Raw genomic sequence first — 12,233 nt, 5'->3', positions numbered from 1 at the left:
AAAATCCCATAATTTACCCCAAAACCCCCAAAATTAACCCAAAAAATCCCCAAATTAACCCCAAAATTAACCCCAAATTAACCCCAAAAATCCCAGAATTAACCCCAAAACTCCCCAAATTAACCCCAAAACCCTTCAAATTAACCCCAAAAATCCCAGAATTAACCCCAAAATTCCCAAAATTAACCCCAAAAATCCCAAAATTAACCCCAAAAATCCCCAAATTTACCCCAAAACCCCTCAAATAAACCCCAAAAATCCCCAAATTTACCCCAAAAACCCCTCAAATTAACCCCAAAAATCCCCAAAATTAACCCCAAAAATCCCCAAATTTACTCCAAAACCCCCAGAATTAACCCCAAAAATCCCCAAATTAACCCCAAAAATCTCCTAATTTACCCCAAAAATCCCCAAATTAACCCCAAAATTACCCAAAATTAACCCCAAAAATCCCCAAATTAACCCCAAAAATCCCATAATTTACCCCAAAATTACCCAAAATTAACCCAAAAAATCCCCAAATTAACCCCAAAATTAACCCCAAATTAACCCCAAAAATCCCAGAATTAACCCCAAAACTCCCCAAATTAACCCCAAAACCCTTCAAATTAACCCCAAAAATACCAGAATTAACCCCAAAAATCCCAAAATTAACCCCCAAACTCTGGGATTTTTGCCCAAACTGTGGGATTTTTGCCCCAAACTCTGGGATTTTTGCCCCAAAGCCCCAGACTTGGCCCAGACTTTGGGCCCCCAAAGTTTTGGGAATTGCCCAAAATCGCCGTTTCTGGCCCCAAACGGACCCGTTGGGCCCCACGAGGCCGTAGCACCTCCTCCAATCCCCAAATTTACCCCAAAAACCCCCAAAATTAAGCCCAAAATCCCCAAATTAACCCCAAAACTCTGGGATTACCCCCCAAAATCCCCAAATTTACCCCAAAACCCCTCAAATTAACCCCAAAAATCCCAGAATTAACCCCAAAAATCCCAGAATGAACTCCCAAAATCCCAAATTAACCCCAAAATTCCCAAAAATTAACCCCAAAAATCCCCAAATTAACCCCAAAAATCCCCAACCCCAAAAATCCCCAAATTAACCCCAAAAATACCCAGAATTAACCCCAAAAATCCCAGAATGAACCTTAAAAATTGCCAGATTACCCCCAAAAATCCCCAAATTAACCCAAAAAATCCCAAAATTAACCCCAAAAATTCCCAAATTTACCCCAAATCCCCCAAAATTAACCCCCAAACTCTGGGATTTTTGCCCCAAACTCTGGGATTTTTGCCCCAAACTCTGGGATTTTTGCCCCAAAGCCCCAGACTTGGCCCCAAAGTTTTGGGAATTGCCCAAAACGGCCGTTTCTGGCCCCAAACGGACCCGTTGGGCCCCACGAGGCCGTAGCGCCTCCTCCAATCCCCAAATTTACCCCAAAAACCCCCAAATTTCCCCCAAAAATCCCAGAATGAACCCCAAAACCCCTCAAATTAACCCCAAAACCCCAAAAATTAACCCCAAAAATCCCCAAATTTACCCCAAAAATCCCCCAATTTACCCCAAAATCCCCAAATTTACCCCAAAATCCCCAAATTTCCCCCAAAATCCTCAAATTAACCCCAAAAATCCCCAAATTAACCCCAAAAATCCCAAATTAACCCCAAAAATCCCAAATTAACCCCAAAAATCCCAGAATGAACCCCAAAAATCCCCAAATTGACCCCAAAAATCCCCAAATTAACCCCAAAAATCCCCCAATTAACCAAAAAAATCCCAGAATTACCCCAAAAATCCCCAAATTTACCCCAAAAAATCCCCAAATTAACCCAAAAAATCCCCAAATTAACCCAAAAAATCCCAAAATTAACCCCAAAACTCCCAAAATTAACCCCAAAAATCCCAAAATTAACCCCAAACTGTGGGATTTTTGCCCCAAACTCTGGGATTTTTGCCCCAAAGCCCCAGACTTGGCCAGAAAGTTTTGGGAATTGCCCAAAACCGCCGTTTCTGGCCCCAAACGGACCCGTTGGGCCCCACGAGGCCGTAGCACCTCCTCCAATCCCCAAATTTACCCCAAAAACCCACAAAATTAACCCCAAAAATCCCAAAATTAACCCCAAAACTCTGGGATTACCCCCCAAAATCCCCAAATTTACCCCAAAACCCCTCAAATTTACCCCAAAAATCCCAGAATGAACTCCCAAAATCCCAAATTACCCCAAAATCCCCAAAATTAACCCCAAAAATCCCCCAAATTAACCCCAAAAATCCCCCAATTTACCCCAAAAATCCCTAAAATCAACCCCAAAAATCCACAAATTTACCCCAAAATCCCCAAATTTACCCCAAAATCCCCAGAATTAACCCCAAAAATCCCAGAATGAACCTTAAAAATCCCCAAATTTATCCCAAACCCCTCAAATTAACCCCCAAAATCCCCAAATTAACCCCAAAAATCCCAGAATGAACCCCAAAACCCCTCAAATTAACCCCAAAAATCCCCCAATTAACCCCAAAACCCCCAAAATTAACCCCAAAACTCTGGGATTTTTGCCCAAACTCTGGGATTTTTGCCCAAACTCTGGGATTTTTGCCCCAAAGCCCCAGACTTGTCCCCAAAGTTTTGGGAATTGCCCAAAACCGTGGGATTTCAGCCCAAACGGACCCGTTGGGCCCCACGAGGCCGTAGCGGCGGCCGGCCACGATGAAGAGGTCGGCGTTGACGAAGAGATCCTTGCCGTGCGCCGAGATGCTGAACTTCTCCAGCTGGAACGGGGCAAAAAAGGCCAGAAACGGGAAAAACGGGGAAAAACGGGGAAAAACGGGGAAAATGGGGATGGGGGGGGGGGGAAATGGGGGGAAATGGGAAAAAATGGGGAAAAATGGGGAAAAATGGGGGGAAAATGGGGGGAAATGGGGAAAAATGGGGAAAAATGTGGGAAAAATGGGGAAAAATGGGGGGAAATGTGGGAAAAATGGGGGGAAAATGGGGAAAAAGGGGGGGAAAATGGGGATTTTGGGGGAAAAATGGGAATTCCGGGGGGGAAAGGGGGATTTGGGGAAAAAATGGGAATTCCGGGGGGAAAAGGGGAAAAAATGGGGGAAAAAACGGGGAAAAAATGGGAGAAAATGGGGAAAAATGGGAAAATGGCTTTTGTATCCCCCCAGGTGAATTCTGAGGTTCCCCAGGTGTGTCCCAGGTGTCTCCAGGTGTGTTCCAGGTGTCCCCAGGTGTGTCCCAGGTGCCCCCAGGTGTGTCCCAGGTGCCCCCAGGTGTCCCCAGGTGTCCCCAGGTGTGTCCCAGGTGCCCCCAGGTGCCTCCAGGTGTGTTCCAGGTGTCCCCAGGTGCCCCCAGGTGTGTCCCAGGTGCCCCCAGGTGTGTCCCAGGTGTCCCCAGGTGTGTTCCAGGTGTCCCCAGGTGCCCCCAGGTGTGTCCCAGGTGCCCCCAGGTGTGTCCCAGGTGCCCCCAGGTGCCCCCAGGTGTGTCCCAGGTGCCCCCAGGTGTGTCCCAGGTGCCCCCAGGTGTGTCCCAGGTGCCCCCAGGTGCCCCCAGGTGTGTCCCAGGTGCCCCCAGGTGTGTCCCAGGTGCCCCCAGGTGTGTCCCAGGTGCCCCCAGGTGCCCCCAGGTGTGTCCCAGGTGTCCCCAGGTGTGTCCCAGGTGTCCCCAGGTGTGTCCCAGGTGTCCCCAGGTCCCACCTTGATGTCGGAGGCGTTCTCCAGCATGGCCTGGCGCGAGGAGAGCTCGGCCTGCGACACCGCGAAGTCGCCCTCGCCCGTCATGGCCGCCGCCCGCAGCGACGCCACCTGCCGCTCAAACTCCGCCTGGGCGGGGCCAAGAGTCAGGGACACGCCCAAAGTGAGGACACACCCACTATGGACACGCCCACTATGGGATACACCCACTGGGACACGCCCCTGTCATGGCCGCCGCCCGCAGCGACGCCACCTGCCGCTCAAACTCCGCCTGGGCGGGGCCAAGAGTCAGGGACACGCCCACAGCGAGGACACACCCACTATGGACACACCCACTGCGGGATACACCCACTGGGACACGCCCCTGTCATGGCCGCCGCCCGCAGCGACGCCACCTGCCGCTCAAACTCCGCCTGGGCGGGGCCAAGAGTCAGGGACACGCCCACAGTGAGGCCACACCCACTATGGACACGCCCACTGTAGGATACACCCACTGGGACACGCCCCTGTCATGGCCGCCGCCCGCAGCGACGCCACCTGCCGCTCAAACTCCGCCTGGGCGGGGCCAAGAGTCAGGGACACGCCCACAGGGAGGGCACACCCACTATGGACACACCCACTGCGGGACACACCCACTGGGACACGCCCCCGTCATGGCCGCCGCCCGCAGCGACGCCACCTGCCGCTCAAACTCCGCCTGGGCGGGGCCAAGAGTCAGGGACACGCCCACAGGGAGGGCACACCCACTATGGACACGCCCACTGTGGGATACACCCACTGGGACACGCCCCTGTCATGGCCGCCGCCCGCAGCGACGCCACCTGCCGCTCAAACTCCGCCTGGGCGGGGCCAAGAGTCAGGGACACGCCCACAAACAGGTCACACCCACTATGGACACGCCTACGGTGGGATACACCCACTGGGACACGCCCCCGTCATGGCCGCCGCCCGCAGCGACGCCACCTGCCGCTCAAACTCCGCCTGGGCGGGGCCAAGAGTCAGGGACACGCCCACAAACAGGTCACACCCCCCAGGGACACGCCCACTGTGGGATACACCCACTGGGACACGCCCCTGTCATGGCCGCCGCCCGCAGCGACGCCACCTGCCGCTCAAACTCCGCCTGGGCGGGGCCAAGAGTCAGGGACACGCCCACAGTGAGGACACACCCCCCAGGGACACGCCCACTGTGGGATACACCCACTGGGACACGCCCCTGTCATGGCCGCCGCCCGCAGCGACGCCACCTGCCGCTCAAACTCCGCCTGGGCGGGGCCAAGAGTCAGGGACACGCCCACAGGGAGGTCACACCCACTATGGACACGCCCACTGTAGGATACACCCACCGGGACACGCCCCTGTCATGGCCGCCGCCCGCAGCGACGCCACCTGCCGCTCAAACTCCGCCTGGGCGGGGCCAAGAGTCAGGCCACGCCCAGCAGGACACGCCCACTAAGGGACAGGCACGTATGTGGGAATGGTCTTGGGATAAGCCACGCCCACGTGTTTGGACACACCCCCCAGATGATCCACTCCTCGTTAGGCCACGCCCACAGGAAGTGACAACCAGTTAGGCCACACCCATTAAACCACACCCAGTTATGCCACGCCCACAAAGAACCACACCCAATTAGGTCACACCCAGCAAACCACATTAAGTTAGGCCACGCCCACAGGAAGTGGCACCGGGTTAGGCCACACCCATTAAAGCACACCCAATTAGGCCACACCCACAAAGAACCACACCCATTAAACCACATTCAATTAGGCCACGCCCACAGGAAGTGACACCCAGTTAGGCCACACTCATTGAGCCCCACCCCATTATGCCACGCCCACAAAGAACCCCACCCAATTCAGTCACACCCAGCAAACCACATTGTTAGGCCACGCCCACAGGAAGTGACACCCAGTTAGGCCACACCCTTTGAAACACACCCAATTAGGCCACGCCCACAAAGAACCACACCCATTAAACCATATTCATTTAGGCCACGCCCACAACCACACCCATTAAACCACACCCAATTAGGCCACACCCACAAAGAACCACACCCATTAAACCACATTCAATTAGGCCACACCCACAGGAAGTGACACCCAGTTAGGTCACACCCATTGAACCACACCCACAAAGAACCACACCCACAAAGAACCACACCCATTAAACCATATTCATTTAGGCCACGCCCACAACCACACCCATTAAACCACATTCAATTAGGCCACACCCACAAACAACCACACCCATTAAGCCACATTAAATTCGGCCACACCCACAATCACACCCAGTTAGGCCACACCCATTGAACCACACCTAATTAGGCCACACCCACAAAGAACCACACCCATTAAGCCACATTAAATTAGGCCACACCCATAATCACACCCAGTTAGGCCACACCCATTGACGCACACCCAATTAGGCCACACCCACAAAGAACCACACCCAATTTAGCCCCACCCTGCCCACTCAGGCCACACCCACGAAGCCCCGCCCACCGGTGAAGCCCCGCCCCAGGCCCCGCCCCTCACCTGCTTCTTCATCTTCTTCTTCTCCTTTTTGCTGACTCGGGCGTCCGGCCCCGCCCTCGGCCCCGCCCCCTCCTCGTCCTCCTGGGGAGCCCCAAAATGGCCCAAAATGGCCCAAAATAACCCAAAATAACCCAAAATATCCCAAAATAACCCAAAATAGGAACCCAAAATGACCCAAAATATTCAAAATATTCAAAAATAACCCAAAATATCTCAAAATAAGAACCCAAAATAGCCCAAAGTAGCCCAAAATAAACTAAAATAACCCAAAATAACCCCAAATAACCCCAAAATAACCCAAAATAACCCCAAAATAGCCCAAAATAACCCAAAATGACCCAAAATAACCCCAAAATAGCCCAAAATAACCCCAAATAACCCAAAATAACCCCAAAATAAACCCAAAATAGCCCCAAAATACCCCCAAAAAACCCAAAATATCCAAAATAAATAACCCAAAATATCCCAAATTACCCCAAAATATCCCAAATTAACCCCAAAATATCCCAAATTAACCCCAAAATATCCCAAATTAACCCCAAAATATCCCAAATAACGCCAAAAATCCAGAATTAACCCCAAAAAAATCCCAAATTAACCCCAAAATATTTGAAATTAACCCCAAAATATCCCAAATTATACCAAAAAATCCCAAATTACCCCAAAATATCCCAAAAAATCCCAAATTACCCCAAAATATCCCAAAAAACCCCAAATTACCCCAAAATATCCCAAATTAACCCCAAAATATTCAAAAATAACCCCAAAATGTCCCAAATTAACCTTAAAAAATCCCAAATTACCCCAAAAATCCCAAATTAACCCCAAAATATCCCAAATTACCCCAAAAAATCCCAAATTAACCCCAAAATATTTGAAATTAACCCCAAAAAGTCCCAAATTAACCCCAAAAAAATCCCAATTTTACCCCAAAATACCCCAAAAATATTCAAAATTAACCTCAAAAATCCCAAATTAACCCCAAAAATCCCAAATTAACCCCCAAAAATCCCAAAATCCCCCCAAAAAATCCCAAATTATCCCAAAACGTTTGAAATTAACCCCAAAAGGTCCCAAATTTTGCCCCAAACGCCCCCAAAATGTCCCAAATCCCCCCAAATCCCCCCAGGCCACACTCACGTTCTCGCTCCCCTTCCGGGCTCCTTCCTCCTCCTCCTCCTCCTCCTCCTCCTCATCCCTCAGGGCCCCGAATTTGTTCTGTCCCAAAATGGGGCAAAAAAAACCAAATTTTGGGGTCTCATCCCCAAAAAACCTCAAAAATACCCAAAAATAGCCAAAAAAAACCCCAAAAAATTCAAATTTTGGGGCCTCAACTTCTACAAGAATTCAAAATTTTGGGGTCTCCCATCACCAAAAAGCCCCAAAAATCCCAAATTTTGGCATTTCCATCCCAAAAAATCCCAAATTTTGGAATTTTCATCCCCCAAAAACCCCAAATTTTGGCATTTCCATCCCCAAAAATCCCAAATTTTGGCATTTTCATCCCCAAAAATCCCAAATTTTGGCATTTCCATCCCAAAACCCCCAAATTTTGGCATTTCCATCCCCCAAAATCCCAAATTTTGGGATTTCCGTCCCCAAAAACCCAAATTTTGGGGTCTCATCCTCAAAAAACCCCAAAAATACCCAAAAATACCCCAAAAAACCCCAAAAAATCCAAATTTTGGGGGTCTCATCCCCAAAAAACCTCAAAAATACCCAAAAATAGCCCAAAAAACCCCAAAAAATCCAAATTTTGGGGCCTCAACTTCCCCAAGAATTCAAAATTTTGGGGTCTCCCATCACCAAAAAGCCCCAAAAATCCCAAATTTTGGCATTTCCATCCCAAAAAATCCCAAATTTTGGAATTTTCATCCCCCCAAAAACCCCAAATTTTGGCATTTCCATCCCCAAAAATCCCAAATTTTGGCATTTTCATCCCAAAAAATCCCAAATTTTGGAATTTTCATCCCAAAAACCCCAAATTTTGGAATTTTCATCCCCCAAAACCCCAAATTTTGGCATTTCCATCCCCAAAAACCCCAAATTTTTGAGTCTCCAAACCCAAAAACCCCCAAAATTTGGGGTCTCCCATCCACAAAAATCCCAAATTTTGGGGTCTCCCATCCCAAAAAACTCCAAAAATCCCAAATTTTGGGGTCTCCCACCCCAAAAAACCCCAAAAAACCCAAAATTTCTGAGTCTCCAACCCCAAAAACCCCAAATTTTGGGGTCTCAGTCCCCAAAAACCCCAAATTTTCTCATTTCCATCCCCAAAAACCCCAAATTTTGGCATTTCCATCCCAAAAAATCCCAAATTTTGGCATTTCCATCCCAAAAAATCCCAAATTTTGGCATTTCCATCCCCAAAAATCCCAAATTTTGTGACTTCCATCCACAAAAATCCCAAATTTTGGGGTCTCCCATCCCAAAAAACCCCAAAAACCCCCAAATTTTGGGGTCCCACTCCCAAAATCCCCCCAAAAAAAACCCAAATTTTGTCATTTCCATCCCCAAAACCCCAAATTTTGGCATTTTCATCCCCAAAACCCCCAAATTTTGGGGTCTCCCATCCCAAAAACCCCAAATTTTGGCATTTCCATCCCCAAAAACCCCAAATTTTGGCATTTCCATCCCCAAAAAATCCCAAATTTTGGGGTCTCCCATCCCAAAAATCCCCAAAATTCCCAAATTTTGGGGTTTCCCACCAAAAACCCCCAAATTTTTGGGTCTGAACCGCAAAATCCCCAAATTTTGGGGTCTCCCATCCCCCCAGAAGCCCCAAAATCCCAAATTTTGGAGTTTTGGAGCCCAAAATCCCCAAAATTTGGAGTTTTCGACCCCCAAAATCCCAAATTTTGGAGTTTTGGAGCCCAAAATCCCCAAATTTTGGAGTTTTGGACCCCCAAAATCCCCAAATTTTGAAGGTTTGGACCCCCAAAATCCCAAATTTTGGAGTTTTGACCCCCAAAATCCCAAATTTTGGAGTTTTGGAGCCCAAAATCCCCAAATTTTGGAGTTTTTCACCCCCAAAATCCCCAAATTTTGGAGTTTTGGACCCCCAAAATCCCAAATTTTGGAGTTTTGGACCCCCAAAATCCCAAATTTTGGAGTTTTCGAGCCCCAAAATCCCAAATTTTGGAGTTTTGGACCCCCAAAATCCCCAAATTTTGGAGTTTTTGACCCCCAAAATCCCCAAATTTTGGAGTTTTGGAGCCCCAAAATCCGCAAATTTTGGAGTTTTTTACCCCCAAAATCCCCAAATTTTGGAGTTTTGGAGCCCCAAAATCCCAAATTTTGGAGTTTTTTACCCCCAAAATCCCCAAATTTTGGAGTTTTGGAGCCCAAAATCCCCAAATTTTGGAGTTTTTGACCCCCAAAATCCCCAAATTTTGGAGTTTTGGAGCCCCAAAATCCCAAATTTTGGAGTTTTGGAGCCCAAAATCCCAAATTTTTGGGGTTTTGGAGCCCAAAATCCCCAAATTTTGGAGTTTTGGAGCCCCAAAATCCCAAATTTTGGAGTTTTGACCCCCAAAATCCCCAAATTTTGGAGTTTTGGAGCCCCCAAAATCCCCAAATTTTGGAGTTTTTGACCCCCAAAATCCCCAAATTTTGGAGTTTTGGAGCCCCAAAATCCCAAATTTTGGAGTTTTGGAGCCCAAAATCCCAAATTTTTGGGGTTTTGGAGCCCAAAATCCCCAAATTTTGGAGTTTTGGAGCCCCAAAATCCCAAATTTTGGAGTTTTGACCCCCAAAATCCCCAAATTTTGGAGTTTTTGACCCCCAAATCCCAAATTTTGGAGTTTTGGAGCCCCAAAATCCCAAATTTTGGAGTTTTGGACCCCCAAAAATTCCCAAATTTTGGGGTTTTCCCCCCCAAATTCCCCCCTCACCTTCCTGGCCGGGGCCTCCTCGGAGCCTTCGGCCTCCTCCTCATCACTGGGGGGCTTCCCCTGAGGGTTTTGGGGACAAAAATGAGAAAAAAATCACAAATTTGGGACATTTTGGGGGTTGAAAATGGGGAAATGTTAAAGATGGGGGAAAAAAAAACAAAATTGGGGAAAAAAACCCCAAAAATTGGGGAAAAAAATGAAAAATTGGGGAAAAAAATGAAAAATTGGGGAACAAAATCCCAAAATTGGGGGAAAAAACCCCAAAAATTGGGGAAAAAAAAAATCCCAAAAATTGACAAAAAAAAGAAAAATTTGGGAAAAACCAAAAATGGGGGAAAAAATCCCAAAATTGAGGGAAAAAAAAGAAAAATTGGGGAAAAAAAATCCCCAGAATTGGGGAAAAAACCCAAATTTGGGGGAAAAAAACAAAAATGGGGAAAAAAATCCCCAATTTAGGGGGAAAAAAAACAAATTTAGGGAAAAAATGGGGAAAAAATGGGGAAAAAAATCCCAAAAATTGGGGGGCAAAAAGTCCTGAAATTGGGGAAAAAAACCCCAAAATTGGGAAAAAAAATCAAAATTGGGGGAAAAACCTAAAATAGGAGGAAAAAAACAGAATTGAGAGAAAAGCACCAAAATTGGGGAAAAAATCCTCAAAATTGGGGAAAAAATGCCAAAAATTGGGGGGAAAAATCCCAAAAATTGGAGAAAAAAATCTCAAAATTGGGGAAAAAATTCCCAAAATTAGAGAAAAAAAATCCCAAAACTGGGAAAAAAAAAAATCCTAAAAATTGGGGAAAAAAAATCCCAAAATTGGGGAAAACAATCCCAAAATTGGGGGAAAAAAATCCCAAAAATTGGGAAAAAAAAATCCCAAAAATGGGGGGGAAAAAATTCCAAAAATTGGGGAAAAAAATCCCAAAATTCGGGGGAAAATATTCCAAAAATTGGGGGGAAAAAATCCCAAAAATAGGGGAAAAAAATCCCAAAATTGGGGAACAAAATCCCAAAATTGGGGGGAAAAAATCCCAAAAATTGGGGAAAAAATCTCAAAATTGGGGAAAAAATCCCAAAAATGGGGAAAAAATCCCAAAAATTGGGGAAAAAAATCCCAAAATTAGGAGAAAAAATCCCAAAAAATGGGGAAAAAAATCCCAAAAATTGGGAAAAAAATCCAAAAATTGGGGAAAAAATCCCAAAAATTGGGGAAAAAAATCCTAAAAATTGGGGAAAAAAATCCCAAAATTGGGGAAAAAAATGCCAAAATTGGGGGAAAAAATCCCAAAAATTGGGGAAAAATCCCAAAAATTGGGGAAAAAAAATCCCAAAAATTGTGGAAAAATCCCAAAAATTGGGGAAAAAATCCGAAAAATTGGGGGGAAAAATAATAAAAATTTGGGAAAAAATCCCAAAATTGGGGAAAAAACCCCAAAAATGGGGAAAAATCCCCAAATAGGAGAAAAATCCCCAAAATTGGGGGAAAATTCCCAAAAATTGGGGGAAAAACCCCAAAATTGTGGAACCCCCCCCCCCAAATTCTGCACCTGTTTCTTCCCTTTGGCTTTTTCCTTCTTGGGATTTTTCTTCCTCTTCTTCTCAGCCTCCTCTTCCTCCTGGGGAGGCAAAAATTTGGAATTTTCAGGGATTTTGGGGTTTTTTTCACAAATTTGGGCTTTTTTTGAGGCGTTTTGGGATTTTTTAAGGGATTTTATGAGGATTTTTTAGGGATTTTGGGGCTTTTTCCCAAGAATATTTTAATTTTTTCAGGAATTTTAGGGTTTTTTTGAGGAAGTTTGGGGTTTTTTTGAAGAATTTTAGGATTTTTCAGCAATTTTGGGATTTTTTTTCAGGGATTTTGGGCTTTTTTGAGAGATTTTGGGGGATTTTTCCAAAGATTTTTTTGATTTTTTTCAAAGAATTTTAATTTTTCAAGAACTTGAGAATTTTTTCTCAAGGATTTGGAATTTTTTTGTCCAAAAATCTGGATTATTTCGAGGAACTTTAGGACTTTTTAAGAGATTTTAGATTTTTTTAGGGATTTTGGGGTTTTTTACAGATTTTTTGGGGGTTTTTGAGGAATTTTGAGGTTTTTTGAGAGTTTTTTTAGAGATTTT

The 12,233-nt window shown here is 46.1% G+C and overlaps 1 protein-coding gene across 1 annotated transcript in view; it reads right to left on the bottom strand.

Annotated features, from left to right (window-relative positions):
- The window catches only part of ABCF1 (ATP binding cassette subfamily F member 1), a gene marked incomplete at its 5' end in the record, with an annotated part of 41,606 nt that extends 29,815 nt beyond the window's left edge, over positions 1–11,791 (bottom strand). The window contains 6 exon segments of the mRNA XM_059837357.1: positions 2,664–2,764; positions 3,695–3,820; positions 6,227–6,307; positions 7,367–7,444; positions 10,120–10,179; positions 11,664–11,791. Coding sequence (XP_059693340.1) covers positions 2,664–2,764; positions 3,695–3,820; positions 6,227–6,307; positions 7,367–7,444; positions 10,120–10,179; positions 11,664–11,791 — 574 coding nt within the window.
- Positions 11,792–12,233: the final 442 nt, after the last annotated feature.

Source organism: Haemorhous mexicanus (genome assembly GCF_027477595.1).
Source record: "Haemorhous mexicanus isolate bHaeMex1 chromosome 32 unlocalized genomic scaffold, bHaeMex1.pri SUPER_32_unloc_3, whole genome shotgun sequence".
Lineage (NCBI taxonomy): Eukaryota > Metazoa > Chordata > Aves > Passeriformes > Fringillidae > Haemorhous > Haemorhous mexicanus.
This window is presented reverse-complemented; position numbering and strand designations above follow the sequence as displayed.